Source organism: Tremella mesenterica, assembly GCF_000271645.1.
Source record: "Tremella mesenterica DSM 1558 unplaced genomic scaffold TREMEscaffold_7, whole genome shotgun sequence".
Lineage (NCBI taxonomy): Eukaryota > Fungi > Basidiomycota > Tremellomycetes > Tremellales > Tremellaceae > Tremella > Tremella mesenterica.
The window spans coordinates 597,063-614,750 of record NW_006711231.1 but is presented as its reverse complement, the minus strand read 5'-3'; the positions used below and the strand labels follow the sequence as shown (position 1 = coordinate 614,750).

General features: G+C 47.1%; 4 protein-coding genes across 4 annotated transcripts; 1 reads left to right on the top strand and 3 right to left on the bottom strand.

Moving 5' to 3' along the window:
- Window positions 1–56: 56 nt before the first annotated feature.
- TREMEDRAFT_39596 (uncharacterized protein) lies at window positions 57–2,658 on the bottom strand. The gene is made up of 19 exons (XM_007005281.1): window positions 2,647–2,658; window positions 2,484–2,519; window positions 2,423–2,437; window positions 2,324–2,378; window positions 2,203–2,228; window positions 2,057–2,160; window positions 1,828–2,003; window positions 1,675–1,789; window positions 1,516–1,630; window positions 1,415–1,476; window positions 1,325–1,370; window positions 1,248–1,276; window positions 1,139–1,199; window positions 834–1,092; window positions 746–781; window positions 495–575; window positions 254–278; window positions 135–197; window positions 57–85 (listed from the first exon to the last, which is right to left on the bottom strand). Exons 6-19 carry the CDS (start codon window positions 2,131–2,133, stop codon window positions 70–72), a joined length of 1,161 nt encoding a protein of 386 aa, XP_007005343.1. The 5' UTR covers window positions 2,134–2,160; window positions 2,203–2,228; window positions 2,324–2,378; window positions 2,423–2,437; window positions 2,484–2,519; window positions 2,647–2,658; the 3' UTR covers window positions 57–69.
- A 1,805-nt stretch (window positions 2,659–4,463) lies between these two features.
- On the bottom strand, window positions 4,464–7,590 carry TREMEDRAFT_63151 (uncharacterized protein; the record flags this gene model as incomplete). The annotated part of the gene is made up of 7 exons (XM_007005388.1): window positions 4,464–5,090; window positions 5,310–5,390; window positions 5,437–5,536; window positions 5,585–5,637; window positions 5,746–6,725; window positions 6,857–6,964; window positions 7,137–7,590. The coding sequence occupies 7 exons, from the start codon at window positions 7,588–7,590 to the stop codon at window positions 4,464–4,466; spliced, it is 2,403 nt and encodes an 800-aa protein (XP_007005450.1).
- Window positions 7,591–8,082: 492 nt separating this feature from the next.
- On the bottom strand, window positions 8,083–9,242 carry TREMEDRAFT_63150 (uncharacterized protein; the record flags this gene model as incomplete). Its single annotated transcript, XM_007005387.1, has 6 exons — window positions 8,083–8,389; window positions 8,488–8,568; window positions 8,617–8,674; window positions 9,019–9,140; window positions 9,188–9,195; window positions 9,240–9,242. 6 exons carry the CDS (start codon window positions 9,240–9,242, stop codon window positions 8,083–8,085), a joined length of 579 nt encoding a protein of 192 aa, XP_007005449.1.
- A 671-nt stretch (window positions 9,243–9,913) lies between these two features.
- On the top strand, window positions 9,914–17,537 carry TREMEDRAFT_74136 (uncharacterized protein; the record flags this gene model as incomplete). The annotated part of the gene is made up of 14 exons (XM_007005506.1): window positions 9,914–9,969; window positions 10,022–10,315; window positions 10,361–10,484; window positions 10,529–12,304; window positions 12,345–14,234; window positions 14,552–14,706; window positions 14,956–15,040; window positions 15,221–15,694; window positions 16,004–16,145; window positions 16,269–16,361; window positions 16,405–16,439; window positions 16,488–16,543; window positions 16,644–17,344; window positions 17,527–17,537. The coding sequence occupies 14 exons, from the start codon at window positions 9,914–9,916 to the stop codon at window positions 17,535–17,537; spliced, it is 5,892 nt and encodes a 1,963-aa protein (XP_007005568.1).
- Window positions 17,538–17,688: the final 151 nt, after the last annotated feature.

Sequence of the window (17,688 nt, the reverse complement as noted above, 5' to 3'; positions counted from 1 at the left end):
TCCAAGGATCCAAAGGAAAATCTCCGACATTCCTTCGATTTTTTCTTTCTCTTTTTGTTCATCTATCGGTCATGCCGTCACACTCCTACCACTATCAGTTTCATTTACGGGAGACGGGGAAAGAATGGACAGACCTATACAATAGAATGTAGGCGACTGAATCCTGACCTCCTCCATCTAGATTCAGGATCTTTTGTCTGTTTTTTCGTTAGCTCTGATGCCTCGTAATGATCGAAGGGGGGGGAAGACTGACGCATCGACAATAGAGACTTTGTCATCTAATTCATGTTTCAGCTTTACGTTCTTTTCTTCCAGAGTTCTGGGGTCTTTTTGCTCTTTGGTGATGCACATTAGGCGAGAGGGTGTTGTCCGGCGTCCGGTGGAAGAAAGACAATAGGGAAGGAATGAGAAAGGTCGAGGACAATAGGGTAGGTATTTAGATTGGCATGGGAACAGAGGCCGAGTGTTGGGGGAAGAACAATAAAAGTACGGACCGTCAAATTTGTACCAACTCTCTTCTCCGCTTGGCACAAAAGCCCGAGGTTGATCTTTACGCGCCCAACCAATGTAATGTCCTATTGTTCGCCGTCAGCCGCGTTCGAGACTCTTTTGTGAAAATGAGATATTCAGGAGGCGTTTCGGAGGTTCAGGAACGAGATTCAAGGGTCCTTTGGAAATCCGGATCACACATGAGGAACAATAAGAACGGCGATCGCCGCTTTTGAAACAAAAGACAAACGCTCACCTGAATCTGCACTCGCACCTTTATGCGTCACCATCGCTATTGTCCCTTTAGCCAAACAATAATGTCGACAACAATGAATCTTACTCACCACACAATTCGTACAATGCAGAAGGGTTTTGTCCCACTCTGCCAAGATCTATATTCTGCTCCGCAATAACCTCAGTCACCCGCTTATTCTCCTCGGCACGTTTCGTCTCTTCATTGTCCTCTTCGGCTTTGAGTTCCGATGAAGCCAGTGATCTGCTTTTGTCTCGTTTGGCGATACGGGCCCGGTCATCCCGGTCGGCTAGGATACGTTTCATGGCCGTGTTGATCGGGGCGAGCTGTGGTCGGAGTTCGTCTGTCACCTCGAGGCGGTTCAGCCGGCTTCTGGTCAGGATGGGGACCACTCACTAGTTCGAGCAAGTCCAACTGGAGGGGGTACTTGACTTTACGCATGATCTTGGCTTTCTTCCTGCTCTGTTAGTGACGCGGTCTACTGGTTTCAGATGACGATACTCACCCTATATCACGCCGCCAGTAAAAACGGACCTGTCGTAAGCATCTATCATCTAACCAGCTCCTCAATGTAACGCTCACCATATGGACGCAGAGGTATGGAGGGAGTCGGGATATACGAGATTTTCTATGCTGATCAGCAGTCTGTCAACTCAATCCTTCACAACTCACCGTTCGTAATCTGCTACCCTTTCTAAGGTCGGACTGTATTTTTGAATTGTTTGCGTCAGGTTCTCCTATCAGCTCGAACGTTATTTTTCATCTCAACTCACATCACGGATGCCGGCAAGGAGAAAGTTGGTGGTGATGGATATATTACAAGAGAGCTTTAGGACTTTTTCAGAGACCGAGATGGGTATTTCGGTGGTGGCCTCGGCGCAGATATTTCTGCTCGTGAGTTTTCCCTTCGCCACCTGTACATTTTGACTCACGCATGAGTGAGCTCGACCCCGAGAAGATCATCAATCGTTTGATGGGATTCAGATCCACTTCCACGAAGATTCTGTGCGACTGCACCAAGAATCACAGTGAGCGCTTCGTCCGCATCTGTCATCAGCCACAAATTCTCCAAATCCTTGACTCACCTTGTTGTGCGAAGTAGCCGGCCTGATCGGTCTCGGCGAACTGTGAATGTAATTGCCGGAGAGAGAGGAGAAAGTGGACGGGGGGTATTGGTTCCGTGAGTTGATTCATGTGACGATATAACAGTCTCATGTTGGCCATGAGACGGTATTGATCACCGTTTTCTTCTGGTTTGTATCTGTGTGTCAGCGTGAACATTTGTTCGACCTTGAATGTTGTTTAAAGACTTACTCGCTTATGGCATCTGTTAGAGGTTGAATAGTACGGAGCAGTTGAAGTGTGGAATTAAGATAACAGGTCTGACCCATGTTGACGAGGCCGGGCGGTATGCGATCCTGCACGGTGAGCGGATGCGGGCTAAGTGGGGAAGGACTGACCACTGAATCAGTTTTAACATCCTCCTCTGGATAGTCAGCGACATGCTTTGATTACTGTCCAGTCATGTGAGCCAAGGGAGCCATAGTCGGTGATAGGTTGAGCTAGACGATCATAACACACCGACATCTAAGGTTTTCTCAGGTGCTTGTAGGATAGGTCCAGCGGATCCAATGGCCTAAAACATAAGTCACTCTCCATTAACCTCCATTTCTCACTGACCGTAATGGAAGCGCCCTTGATTATTAGCTCGTCAAACCATTGAATATACAATTGAGCTCACCGGTTTCAGACCAAGTTTGGAAATGTCCGTTTGGTCCTGTGCAGTCAGAATGTGCAACATGTGGGGACAATCGAACACGGTTGATAAGTAATGGCGAGCGATGAGTTGGAGTAGTTGAGGACGACGAGAGGGGAGGATAAATATGTGATGATTCGTAAGCTACCTTCAATAAACCTGTTTTGACCATGACTTTCAAACGGTCTGCCGATCAGTACAGCCGCATCTGGTCTTGATTCTCTCAAATTTGAGGAACACAAAGGGAACGAGGCGATGGAGTGGGAAGTGCATGAGAACGTCGTTGAAACTCAAGGCGTGAGGCAAGGAGATGTATGGTGGGAGAACTATCCAAGTCTGAAGCCAAGTCGTTAAATGCATCGTCTCTTTTTTCGGAAAGGGGCAAGACGACATGAAATCAGAGGATCACCGGCTCTTGTCCCCTAAAATGTACGACACCGTGAGAAGAATATACTTTCTCACGCTAGCCAACTCGCTGACTGGGACTGTGAGAAAAGAGATACGTTTGGTTGGCCGGATACCACCATGACTCGAGTGGGGCATGGGGCAATGACATGAGGAAAAGGATGGAAGGAGAAGAGGGTGGGAGGGAGGGGGGTACACCAAGTCACCACAATAGCACATCACATAATCTTCTCCTCACCAACATAACTTTATCAGACGATACACTGACGGGGAAAATCTTAGCAGTTGGAGGAAGGGAAAATAAGCGGCAGCGCCATTACAGTCCAGCGTGAAATTGTAGACCAAGGGCGAAGAATCTCTCTCAGCAAAAGGAAACCGTTAACTAGAGAGTGAAAGGTGAGGGGGAACCGGGTATGAAAGGGAGAATATCATAGAGTCAAAAAATGAGAATATCATGAAGAGCCAAAAAGTGAGGATATCGAAAAGAGTCAAAAAAAATATGAAAGTAATAGACGTACCTACTGGAACTCCTACAGTCTCACTCACTACCTCTTTTAAAACCTTTGCATCTTTTTCTAAATCCACAGTTATAGGATATACTTTAGAAGCATGTTTAACATTTACTATATCGTCAGCTCCATTCAATTACCTTCCTCTTCCTCTTCCCTCACTCTCACATCATATCCCAATCATTTCACATAACAAGTCTATCATCTCACTCCTTCAACTTCACTAACCCCCTTTTATCATTCTACATCTCTGAATGTACCTTCAATCAAAAAAGACAACAACAACAACATCTAGATATCTTGGATGATATCCAAACTTCCAAAACGAAATTTATCAAATTTGACTGTATGTGATAATGATGTGAAAAGATTCAAGTATGTGAGGCCAATCAAAAGGAAAAGAGGAATGTTAATGGTTATATGATGGTAACGTTTGATGTTGGTGAGATACCATGTTACTGTAGATTTCATGGTGAATGCAATACAAAACACTCAACCAGAGAAGAGGGAAATGGGGAAGGACGTCATGCTACTGTTTGGAAGATCATAAAGAAATGAGAGATGATTTCAACAAAACGAAATGTTAACTATGTACTTACTTTCTATCAAATTTGTCATTTTGCCCATTCCCTTATCTTATCCAAATAGAGGAATTATCAATCTGTCATAGAGTTTTGAATCCTATAGTGAGGAGAGAAATGAACAGATAGGGAATGACAAGTCTAGAGAAAGGTGAATGAAGGTGGATGAGGTGGAGAATGGACCATGGACGAGATGGAATGGAATGGACGGAGGTGTGAATTTCAGGCACGGATCGCTCGCTTACAAGTCTCTGATCATGTGGCGAAGTCTTTTTCTTCTTTGTCTTGAATACTTTCCATTGTTGCTAAAGTGCTATATGATTCACATGACCGAATTCAGATGATACAGCTTACGGCCGTCCAGTCATCCGACTATGTAATAATCTGGTTGACGGAAAGCCCGAGATACAATGAAAAACACAATGACGGAGAAAAAAGTACTGCACTTGTACGAGTGAGTACCTTCGAGACTATCTATACAACCGGACCAAAGCCACTACTTTATCATGTATCTCAACCACATCTTTCCAAAAGACCAATTCCACACCATCCGGAACTTCTTTCCAAGCTCTTTCCACCCTACTTTCCCATAACGCAGCTCTCTTCAAAATCTTCTGTTGAGCAGCGGTCAACGCTTGAATCTCTTCCGTTGTCGTATCGTCTGTCGAGATTGATCCTCGTCTACTAGATGACCGACTGTTCATACCTTCTTGGGATATACTTGCACCTTCTTGGAAACTATCAGTATCGTTTGTCTTTGTAGAGATATTGAGTGGAATCGCTCTCGAAGGGACAAGGGGTAAAGACGATGCCGATGAGATTAGGGGTAAGGTCGTTTTTGGAGGAACAAGAGGTAGATTCCGGAATTTATCCGCACGTTCAGAAGTGATATCCCTAATGAAAATCGCTAATACTTGGCCAGGACGTTCTTGCGCTATGGAGAGATATAATTCTAAATCTTGTTCGCCTGAATCACCAAATAAGATGAAACGGGCGTTGGAAAAGGTGGCGAAAATGTCTAGAATAGAGGCGCGCTTTCGATCAGCGGGGGATTCGAATAAGGAGGTGAGGATAGATCGGCCGCCGTAGAATTTGAGCTGCAAGTCAGTATCACTCACAAGACTGTGCTCCCTCCTTCCATGTCGGGTGTGTATTAGGATCCGGAGCAGTCTATCGAGAGTGGGGAACTGTGGAAAGGAATGAGGGTGAAAGAGGCAAATAACCGAGGGTACCAGAAGCAGCAGGTGGAGGGAGATAGCCCCCTTGAAATGCAAGTTCAATGGACAAGGAATAGGAAAAGTTAGATTGACACACACCTTCAATGAATAGAAAGAGGGAAATCGATGAGTATGAAGAAAAGCCGTGATAGAGGGTAAAAGTTCAAAAGGCGAGTTAGACTATCTTTCAGCATTTCATGACCCCCATCTCAGTAGTCAAACTTACAACAAAATGAAAGCCAGCAGCCCCAGCCGACTCGGCAGCTTGAAACATGCTGTTGGTACCTGGAACGCAGATCTCTTCCAGGGGTCGACAGAAGACATTCCTTCTAGTCAGCACCTTCCCTTAGAGATTCTTGGGCTTGTCAGCTCACCTGAAAGTTTCCCGTGGTCCAGCTAAGATATCAGAATGCTTGATGGTATCGTCCTGTACATCAGCACATCCCTTCACAGATCCCTACTCTGAGGCATTGACTGGCGGGGACAGAGGAGAAAAGAGACAGAAAGCATGGGCATGTGGCCATACCTAACTTACCAAATCTGATAATATCCTTACTCCCCCATCACGGTTCACAGCCACAGCGATACTTGCCTCGGTACTTTGAGGTCTGGTCGTAGAGTTCACGCCTGGGTATGTAGTCATATTCTGGCCGGGTCGAGAGGCAGGCTGTAACACGGCTTGATTTAGTCGAGTGGATAATGAATTGACGTCGTCCTTTTTCGAGTTTCTGTCACCAATCAAAGGGTCATCCCTAATGGAAGACGTGACAGACGTAGGAGCAGAATGAATTCTCCCTGCTGGAGCTACAAACCTCGGCCTCACATTCGTTTCATTCCCAAGAGATGAAGGAGGCGAACTACCTCTACTCCTTTCCCCAGGCTGATTAGACTGTACTTCTACGGGCTTCATAACCGCCTTGACTCTCAATATCCACGGTTGTTCTCCTTCATCAAAGACCATAGGTAAAGAAGGGGGATGTACCGCTAATCTTTCCCAAGGAATGACGAGATGATGGGCAAAATGACCTTGGCTGTCAGTAGTACTTTGGACTTGTAAAAGTGGTTCGTCGTTTTCGTCCTTTGACGTCGAAAAATCTGATGTGTTTGATGGATCAACAAACTTAGGGTGGGATGCATAGGGAGGAGGGGATGAATATACGGAAATGGAGAGTGGACGATAAGCAAGACTCTTGCTCCAAAATGGAGACAATCGTCGATCGAGGTTTTCCCTGGCTAGTTGTAACGCTCCAGGAAGGGCGAAAGCGATATCCGTGCTGCTAATCCGTGCTGGCTGGTCTTCGATGTGAGATTGAAGTGGTGAAGTCTTAGGTGGGGATATGGAATTGTTGACAGAAGATGGTGGTAGAGGAGTCGAGGAAGTGGAGGGAGGGGCAGGAGTAACAGAAGAGAGTCCACCGGATTCCTCGTCAAGCTCTTCTTGCGGTGATGCGGTGAGGGGAGTGGTGGGGGATGAAGAAGGGTTGGAAGTCAATACTCTTGATAGAGCAGCATAGCCTGAGCGTCAGAATCACTTAAATTATGATTGGATAATAAAGTGAACCGAGGTGGATCGAGGTGGACAGTATGGTGAAGGGACAGAAGTTGATAAAAGGAGGACTTTTGAGAACACAGTGCGAGCGACTCACGTTTAGCAAGAGATACAATAGCTCGTTGTGTTCTTGAAGCTTCAGAGAGATCTCGAGATAAGATAGCATAACCTGATACCCAAAGATGGAGGTCAAAAGGTTGTGCTCCTGATCATCAGTATTCCGCATATCAAGATCCATAACAAACGAGCGATCCCCCTTTCATTCCTCATCTCAACCATGCCCCACCAGCCCCTCGCACGAGATCTTCTCTCGAAGAGTACTTGTAGTCTTGACTCAGAGATTGAGATGAGATAAAAAAGACAATACTTCAACATACCTTCCCCTTCTGCCCCTTTCTTTTCCCTATATCGCCTCACCGCCCATCCCGGTAAAAGATGCACCTCCTCTTTCCCCATGCCACTTCTTTTAGTCTCACCAGAAGTAGTCCAATCTCTGATCCATTCTTCCCATGTTGCTTTTTTACCCTCGCCTTCTCCAGCTGGATACTGAGCATAAGTCTTTGCTAGAGCTAACGCGGTTTTAGCTTTAGAAGTGAAAAAAGAGGAGGTTTTATAAAGTGCGTCCAAACGGGATTCCGGGAGGTGGTTCTGAGATGTAGATGTGTATGATGGTCGAGTTGAGGTAGAAGGAAAGGATGGATGGGATGTTGTAGAGGTGAAGGAAGTGTGTGAAGAAGTGGATGGACGGGAAGGGAGGGGCGGAGGAGAAGGAGAGGAAGGGGAATGTGGAGAGCGAGCGTTCATTGCTGATGATCTGTTTGGATGTGACATGGTTTGACTGTAAGTGGTTCGAGGGATAGGCATGTTCAGTACCTAGTACCTAGTACCACATGAGGGGTTGTGTTATGTTCTAGTTTTGTGAGAAGGGAGAGAGAGGATGGATGGGTTGTCTAAGTTTGGAATAGTGAGTTGAGTAGCCCGACTGCCCGGCCGCGGCCGCGACGATGATGACGTCTTTCCTTCCTCTCCACATGTCCACTTTATCAAGACCCGTAGTTAGGGGACATTATTTCCTTACTCACTCTGTACAGCTACCAGCTACAGCCCGTCCACACTGTCTGAGCTCTAGTTACAGATTCAGACCAAAAGGGGACCAACAAGGCTTTGACCTTGTCCCGCATGCAACATGCAACAAGCACCACTGATCGAAGACACTCGATTTCATCGCCTGCAGACTAAAGATATGAAACTCCTTCATCCCACATTGTCCTCCTTTTCAGTAACGCATGATCTTGATTTTGACCTCACTCGTGCAGCCTCCCCTCAATCATCCCTACGTTCACGGTCATCCTCCTTGTCTTCAACATGTCCTTCATTACCATTCCCATTCGTAGGCTTCGGAGATGGGCTTCTCACTTTGTCAACCGTTGGTTCTACATCAGGTTTGACATCCTTGTCTGGTTTATCTTCCCTACGGGGGGAGAGAGACCTGCGTTTTTCTACTTCTCTATCGCGGTCTCGACGATCATCGCGATAACGATCGTCTCTCCTAGGCGAGGGAGAGCGACGAGGAGGAGGTGGAGGTGGAGAACGACGACGGTCGTATTCACGATCACGTCTGTCTGGAGCGCTGTGCGTTAGCATTCCTCCAATGACTCTTCCGAATCTTCTGCATGATGTTTGTGTAAGAAATGGATGGTGGGATTGAGAATTGAAACAAGAGCTTACCCATCGTGCCTCCAGGCAGAACTTGGAGGCTTTTTTGCCCATTGCACGGTGATCCTCCTTCCATCAATGGACCTTCCATGCCTATGAATCAACATAATTGAACATTGTCAAGGCGAAAAATCAACTCACATGTCGTAATATGCCTCTTCAGCGTCTACATCACGACGGAATTCTACGAAAGCGAAAGCTGTCGGTCGTGTGAGCGTTCGTCTTGATTATCGAGGAAGCGTCGCCAGACTGGACGAGGGAAGGATAAAAGACGGTCGTTCATAGGTTCGCTCGACCGAAAACCCAATAATATACGATATTATCCGACTCGCCCGTGATACCGTCACGATTGAGGAAAGATTCGACAATTATCGAACATCACGCAGGGTGTCGCACATCGCCATCGTTTCCGTATCATTGCTCGAGGACGGAATGGTATCCGAGGTCTCAAATAAGACATGTCCATGCTCAACGAGAAACAGGAGATATCGGGGATAGGATTGGAAAAAAAGGATTGACGACATATTAGATGGGCCTACTCACGAGTGGCTGAAGGCGTTTTGAGAGCAGGAATGTCACACCTGATCAAACGACCGTAACGCTCGAATTCGTAAGCCAGGTCCTTGGCACGTAGATGGCTAGAGAAACCGGAAACGTAGAGGACACTTGAGAATTAGCATCACGACGGACAACTCGAGATTCGCAGGCTCACGTTCGATTCTGTCGGTCAGCATCTCTAGCTCATCACCATGATGGAAACGTACCATGATGTATGGTTTTCACAAGCGACTGAGATCAAGTCAGACAGGAGATGAAGGCCTTTTGGGAGAGAGGGAGGGAGGGAGGACGACGGATAAAACGCCAGGGAAATTTGTTCAGAGGGTATGAACGCTAAGTTTACGTAACCTACCTGTGGTTGCGGCGATAGGGTGGAGGTCGATCGCTCGATCTGAAGCAACAGCCAAACAGAGAGAGCTTGACGTTCTGACCATAGGGATGCTGTGGGTAAGAGCTAGTCCATCGCCCACCTTCTAAACATACATCCCTGAACAAGAGGTATCCTCAGAAGACATGGTCAACGGTGGGCAACGTATGATCAAGTCTCATATACTCATACGTAGCAATGTTGCATGTTGCATGCCGCATGGGCGCACGAGCCTCTTCTTGCTGGCACAGCCACTAAAGGAAAACGAAAAGATGGTTCCGCACTTTGACTATTCGTCATGCCTTTGCCCCTTTGTCACTTTTACATATCAACTATCCCCTTCCTTATCCTCTTCATACACATGACTCAGTCTCTTGACACTTAGGTCTTTTCATCCCTCCCATCTCCCCTGCCACCGAGTGGCAAAGTGACCTTGAGGCATTGCTCTCATCGTCACTCCAAGACACCAATCGGTGAGACACAACTCACCACTGCCCGCCCGCTGTCAACAACATGAGTGAAGCTTCCAAACGCTTCACTTCCCGTTTCGAACTCACCACCGATCTCTGGTATGTCCCAATCATCCCTCTCACAACCAAATCATTTGCTAAATCTTCACAGCGCTTTACCATCAGTAGCAGAAGACACCATCGTAGCTACCCTTCGTGAACGTTATCTAGCATCACAACCTTACACCGCCCTCTCTTCCTCCGCCCTTGTCTCCGTAAACCCTTTAACTTATCTCCCAGTCAATGGAGATGCTCCTCTACAAGACTATGTCGCCGAATATCATCGGAACGCCGTTGAAGATGCGTCTGGCAACAAAGAACGTTTGGGTCCACACATCTTCCGACTGGCATTATCGGCGTACTATAACATGCGTCGAACGAGACAAGATCAGATCATGGTCTTGAAGTAAGTATCGTCATTCCACCCAATGATCACATCTGACATATTTAGTGGCGCATCCGGATCGGGAAAAACAGAAATGCGGAGACTCGCAGTCAAGGCCATCTCAGAAGTCAGCGTCGCCAGTCCAGGCAGAAAAGGGGCAAAGGTCGGACCACAAGTTGCCAATGCAGAAGTGAGTCACACAGCACATATATCGTATCGAAGCTGACTGTGCAGTTCATTCTTGAATCGTTTGGTAACGCTCACACTCTTTCCAACGACAACGCCTCCAGATTCGGCAACTACACCGAACTACAGTTCAACGATCGTGGTCGACTTGAAGGGCTTAAGACTATCGAATACTATTTTGAGAGATCTCGAGTATCACAACCACCTGCCACCGGCGAGCGTAACTTTCATGTCTTTTACTACCTCGTTTCTGGCATTGTCGGCGAGGAAAAGTCTTTCCTCAAATTAGGCCACGTAAACGATTATCACTACCTCAGAGGTCGGGTTCGTCGAACGGGCGTATCAGACGAACAGAGATTCGAGCAACTGAAACAAGCCTTCAGAGCCGTCGGACTTTCAACACGACTGGTTGCACAAGTATGTCAGCTATTGGCAGCCATCTTGCACATCGGAAACTTGCAGTTTAGCGGTGACCGTTCCATGCACGAAGGAGCCATCGTCGATAACCTCGATGTCCTCAATACCGTCGCTGAATTCCTTGGTATACATGCCGACCTTCTCGCAGAGCTCTTCTCCTTCAAGACACTCCTCATCCGAAAAGAAGTCTGCACCACGTTCCTCGATCCCCAACAGGCCGAGGATGTTCGGGATGAACTGGCGAGAACATTATATTCCCTTCTCTTCTCTTGGCTCAACGAACACATCAACCAAAAGCTGTGCCGAGACTCCTTCGGCTCTTTCATCGCCTTACTTGACCTTCCTGGACCTCAGAACAATGCCGGTCTCACGTCGGCTGTCAATTCCGTCGATCAATTTTGCTTCAATTTCGCCAACGAAAAACTACAAAATTGGACTTTGCATCGACTACATGAGGTTCCTTTCGAGGAGGCGTCTAGAGAACGATTACCGATATCACGTCTACCTTACTATGATAACTCGGAATGTCTCAAGATGCTTGCTGATCCAAAAGGTGGTGTGATCCACATCATGGACGACCAGGCGAGGAAGAAAAAGTCCGAAGCAAGCTTCCTTGAGGCATTAGGCAAGAGACATACCGTCCATGCTTCGTTTTCTCTGGGAGATACCAGTCGTCAAGCGGGTTCGAGTTTCACGATCAACCACTATTCTGGCGCTGTCACCTATTCCACCGAAAACTTCCTTGAACGCAATGCAAATGAGACAAGTGCGGACATCCTCCGTCTTCTGAAGGGTACTCCCGGCGCTGTTGGTGAAGATCAAGGTTCGAACAATCCCTTCATCAAAGGGTTGTTCTCGTCCAAGGCAATGACCACTCAAGCCCATCCCAGGAATGATGACACTATCGTCGCTGCTCAACAGCCCGTCCGCCCTATGCGGGCACCTTCCACTCGTCGGAAGAAGGGTCCAAGGCTGACTGCGGTGACCGAGGAGGAGGAAGATGACCAAGTTGGAGGTGGAAACGATGAAGCTCCTGCTGGAGCAGAGAAGGAGATGCAGTGTGTGGCTGGGCAACATCGAGCCGCTTTAGATACCTTACTGGGCACTTTCGATCAAGCACAACCCTGGTTCGCCTTTTGTGTTCGACCCAACGATTCTCAGCTTCCCTCACAGGTGGAGACTCGAAGTGTCAAGGCGCAGATACGAAGTATCGGCTTGACAGAGATGGCCCAAAGGTTGCAGATGTGTTATGAGGTTCGTATGAGTCACGCTGAGGCTTGCGAGAGATACGCTGAAGAGTTAACTCTGAATGGTGTGGACAGCGAGAAGACGAGCGCGCAGCAGCTGCATGAGTTGAAGGAGAAGCTGGGGCTGAAAGATCTGGATATGGGGATCGGGACGACTACCGTGAGCATCTAGCCATCTCCTATCATTGACTGATGACTAGGTCTTCTTATCCCATTCCGTCTTTCAACGATTTGAAGATCGACTCCGCTCTCAGGAGCCTAGCGAGAGGCCGAAATACACCGAGCGCGAAAATACCTCTGGAGATCTTAAGGTCGACCCTTTCTCTCCATACTCCAAGGACGTTTCCCCCATCCACTCCCCAGCCCTCGGTCAGCTGCCATACTCAGCACAGGATTCGTCCGTTGCCCTCCCCCTGGTGCAATATGCTCAACCCTTGCCTCAAGAATCCCTTGACGACCTCGACCGCACCCGGGGTTTTGCCCCGAGTCAGGTGGCCAGTCAATATGACACCATGTCTAACGTTGGTACAGAGACTTACGCTCCTTCTCGCAACATGTTCCGTGATATGGATCACAAAGACGAGAAGGATGTCCTTGACGAGGAGCCGCAAGACGGGGAGATAACGGAAGAATACCGTGAATCGGCTGCTCGTCGACGATGGGTTTTGCTCTGCACTATGCTCACATTTTGGATACCCAACTTTATGCTCAACAAACTTGGCGGGATGAAACGGCAAGATATCCGGCAAGCTTGGCGAGAGAAGCTCACCATCAACCTCATCATCTGGTTCATCTGTGGATGCACCGTTTTCGTCATTGCTTTCCTTGGTCCTATCATCTGTCCCACACAACATGTCTACAGTTCTTCCGAACTGGCCAGTCATTCGACAAAACTCAATCCCAACAATGCCTTTGTGTCGATCCGTGGGGAGGTATTTGATTTATCTACTTTCGCTACTACTCATCTTACCGCTGTATCGGTAGTCCCGACCAAATCGGTCCTCCAATATGGTGGTCTCGACGCTTCCCACCTGTTCCCCGTTCAAGTGAATGCGCTGTGTCAAGGAACCACCGGCTCGCTGAGTCCTTGGGTGACCTTGGATACGACCAACACGTCGGATCCATACAGCCAGTACCACGATTTTCGTGCTTTCACCAACGACTCTCGTCCTGATTGGTACGCCGAACAGATGATCATGTTACGTTATCGGTACCGTGTGGGTTTCATGGGATATACGAAGAAAGATCTCAAGAACATGGCTAACGCCGGACGAGCCGTCGGAGTGTACAATAACCTTGTATACGAACTCACCACTTATATCCAACAAAATGGTGGAGGATTGAAGACTCCAAACGGAGTCAATTTAACTGCTCAAGATCAAGCAGATAGACAATTCATGTCACCAGAGGTTGTCTCTTTGTTCACTTATAATTCCGGAAAAGATATAACTACCCTTCTGGATAATTTATCAGGTACCATCGGTTCCGACGTAGTCAACAACCAAAAAGTTTGTCTTCGAAATCTTTTCATCATTGGTAAACTCGATACCCGAGATAGTCCCCAATGTCAATTTAGCACTTACATCCTTTTAGCTTTATCCTGTATCATGGTGGCTATCATCGGTTTCAAATTCCTCGCCGCTATTCATTTCTCTTCGTCCCGAGCACCGGAAAAACCAGATAAATTCGTCATTTGTCAAGTCCCTTGTTATACAGAAGGAGAAGAATCACTTCGACGTACAATCGATTCCTTAGTGCGATTGGAATATGATGACAAGAGAAAACTTTTGGTAATCATTTGTGATGGGAATATCAAAGGTTATGGGAACGATAAATCTACACCTGGTATCGTCCTTGATATCTTGGGTGTGGAAGGACATCAAGATCCTGAACCTCTGAGTTTTCAAAGTTTGGGAGAAGGTGCTAAACAACATAATATGGGGAAAATATATGCTGGGTTATATGAGACTGCAGGTCATATAGTACCTTATTTGGTAGTTGTTAAAGTCGGTAAACCTACGGAAAGACCAAAACCTGGTAATAGAGGAAAGAGGGATTCGCAGATGATCTTGATGCACTTTTTGAATAAGGTGGGTCGGTTTTCTGTTCTCCTTTTCTCCCCAGTCCCCTTGTCTTTTCTCTGTGCCGCTTTGAATACACACGCCTTGTCTCCCTGCACATATCTGTCTCTCTAGCTCCTGCGGGTCTCTCCATCCAACTCAGTCACTCCCTTTGCTCATACGTCATTCCTTTCGACGGCTCGTTATAGGTCCTAATTGTATCCCTCGCATCTATCTGTGCCTCTTCCGACGTGTAGGTGAGGTTGCTACCGAGAGTCGGAAGTACATGGGAGAATAGGAGGACGTGCTGGTGGGGAGATCGTATTGCAATACGTGCTGACACTTAGGTCCACTTCAATGCCCCCATGAACCCCCTGGAATTGGAAATGTATCATCAGATCAAGAATGTCATCGGGGTGAATCCGTCATTCTACGAGTACATCTTCATGGTGGATGCCGATACTACCGTTGAGAAGTTGTCATTGAATCGGCTGGTCGCTGCGTGAGTCTTCTCGTCTTGTTCCCATCACATCTCTGCTCTGTACGAATCCCCTATTGAATTCTTACGACAGCGATAATTTCAATCATCCCTCAACTCTAAGTTTTCTGGGTTGAACTGAGGACTTTTGCAATACAGGTAGTCTAGATCCTGTCTAGATCTTCTGTGTCTGACTACTGGTCCTTGGGCTTGAGGGACTTCAAAGGCTCGCTCGACTCAGCGGAGTATGGATGATGAGACTGACGGCGATAGAATGCAACATGACAAGAAGATCATCGGCGTTTGTGGCGAGACTAGTATATCGAATGCTAAACAGTCTATTGTGACCATGTCGCAAGTGAGTTCCGCTCGCTGTCTTCCCATGGGCTTGCCTTTGCCTGTACCTCCCCCCCCCCCAATTTCGTGCTTCTCAATATCCACCTGTCCCTGCTCTACTCTCTACACCGTTCTTGCCCCACGTATCGAATATTTCAGCCGCCACTCGTTCATTCAAAGTAGTATAACAGCTAAACCCCAGGTGTACGAATATTTCATCTCCCACCACCTCGCCAAATCCTTCGAATCTTTGTTCGGCAGTATAACCTGTCTGCCAGGTTGTTTCTCCATGTACCGACTCCGCACTCCTGACACTCACAAACCACTCTTCATCTCTAATCAAATCATTCAGGATTACTCTGAGAACAGAGTCGACACTCTCCATCTTAAAAACCTTCTTCATTTAGGAGAAGATAGATATCTCACCACTCTGGTACTGAAGCATTTCCCGAAATACAAAACCAAATTTGTTCGTGATGCACACGCAGAGACTGTCGCTCCGGACTCTTCGAAAGTTTTACTTTCTCAAAGAAGAAGATGGATCAATTCGACGGTACATAATTTAGCAGAGTTGGTGTTTTTGGAACAATTATGTGGATTTTGTTGTTTCAGTATGAGGTTTGTGGTGTTTATTGATTTGTTATCGACTATCGTGGCTCCTGTCACTGTGGCCTATGTGAGTGTTTCTCTGTTCATTCTTGGGTCGAAGTCATACTCTTAACCTTCTACTCCGTCCTCCTCATCACTTGGAAGGCTCGCATTGTTTCGGTTCTTTCTCGGTTGGTCTGATATTTCATGTCCTCACTCCATGCTTCTCATTATCAAGGTGTCCTTTTATGCTGTACTTTCTTTCTTGATGTGAACTTGTCCATTCATAGTCTTATTCCACCTTTTCCATCATTATGATGGTCTTTCATAGTTCTTCACGGGTCAAGGGTATACCAGATTAGACTGGTCAGGCAATGAAACACCCGCTGACCCACAGATCGTCTATCTTGTCTATCTGGTAGCCCACAATCACGCCACCATACCAACGCTATCCATCGTCATGCTCGCTGCCATCTACGGCCTGCAAGCACTCGTCTTCATTTTCCGTCTGCGTTGGGACATGATTGCCTGGATGGTCTGTGAGTGTTGAACGTCTTTACTGTCCCAACCCCGCTTGGGTCTTCGTTGCTTCATCCGTCTCGGTTCCCCCTGTTACGGCGCTACCTGCTTATTATGACTGGTGTGGTACTTGCTGACTTCAGTTTACATCCTCGCTATCCCCGTGTTCTCATTCTTCCTCCCCTTGTATTCCTTCTGGAGGATGGACGATTTCTCGTGGGGTTCTACTCGTCTTGGTGAGTCACATGCACCATCTTCAGCTCTCGCACTGACTTGCAGTTGTCGGAGAAAAGGGCAAAAAGCTTGTCATTCACGTATGTCCAGCTCGACTGACTGACTACGGTTCGATAGCTGATGAGTAGGATGAAGGTAAATTTGATCCTCGATCTATTCCACTTAAATCGTGGAACGACTATGAGTGAGTGGACTCTTTCTTTTCCCCTTCCGCGTTCTATGTGTATCACCCCTCCTCCATCTCGCCCTCTCGTGGCTTCGCTGGCGTTCTCGCTGATGTGCAGAAACGAACTTTGGGACCATGAGTCCAGTCATTCACACGGCTCTTTCATTCCTCAGAAAGATCACCCCTTCCAGGATCACACAGGAAACGGATATGGATACGGATCTCGTGCTCCCTCTTCTTACGGCGGAGACAACTTTGAACCTCCCATGCGTAACATGTCTCACGCTGGATCCTACGTGGATCTCAGAGCGGCATCAAGACCTCCATCGTCATACAATCCTCTTCCTCACCCAGGTTATGCAGGTAGTATGACAGGTTCATATCATCCTCCAGGTAATTTTGATCAACGATCTTTCTACGCTGGAAGCATATATAATCAACCTCCTCCACCCATGATTCAAATGGGTCAGATGGGAACCATGCCACCTCAAGGGGGAACGGACAGACAATCAAGTTATTCGTATTTTGATCCAGCACAAGCTAGAGGTTCAAGTTATTCACTTTCCAATCAAATCCAAACGTCTGGTCAGAATCAACCTAGTGCGGGTATGTTACCTGAGGTTGCTATTCCAGGTTTGTCTCTCGGTCAAGCGGGAGTGACGGACGGACAATTGGAATTGAGTATCAGAAGGATTTGTCAAGGTGCGGACTTGGACAAGTTGACAAAGAAGGGAGTTAGGAAACAGTTGGAAGAGGAATATGGATGTGATTTCTCGGAAAGAAAGGATGCTATAGGAAAGATTATCGAGAGGGTTTTAGGTGAGTAGAGTGGAGGATTGAGTAGTTGACTTGGTTTATCTCTTGTTATTGACTTTCATTTCAATCTTCTCAAGTCGTAATGTCCAAACTTCTGCCCGGATACACTTTCAGATTTTCATGATCTCCACCTTTGTCGAACCATAGTAAAGGTGATTGATATGGGGACGATAAATGAACGATAGTGGTAGCGTAGACTGACAACCCAGCCGAATGAACGTCACATAACTCCTCCCCTTACCCTATCACTCATTACTCATCGCTCCCCAAATCCAACGTGGACGCCTCATGACGATCTCACGAAGTCATTACGACCACAACTTATCCCTCACGATTCGAAAGACTCA

Bases quoted from the DNA above. Each gene is read 5' to 3' on its own strand.
- TREMEDRAFT_39596 (XM_007005281.1), bottom strand. From the start codon at position 2,133: ATGGGTCAGACCTGTTATCTTAATTCCACACTTCAACTGCTCCGTACT. The intron at 1,200-1,247 runs GTGAGTATCGTC...CTAACAGAGCAG, and splicing joins TACTGGCGGCGTGATATAGG to GAAGAAAGCCAAGATCATGC. The intron at 198-253 runs GTCAGTCTTCCC...ACGAAAAAACAG, and splicing joins AAAGTCTCTATTGTCGATGC to ACAAAAGATCCTGAATCTAG.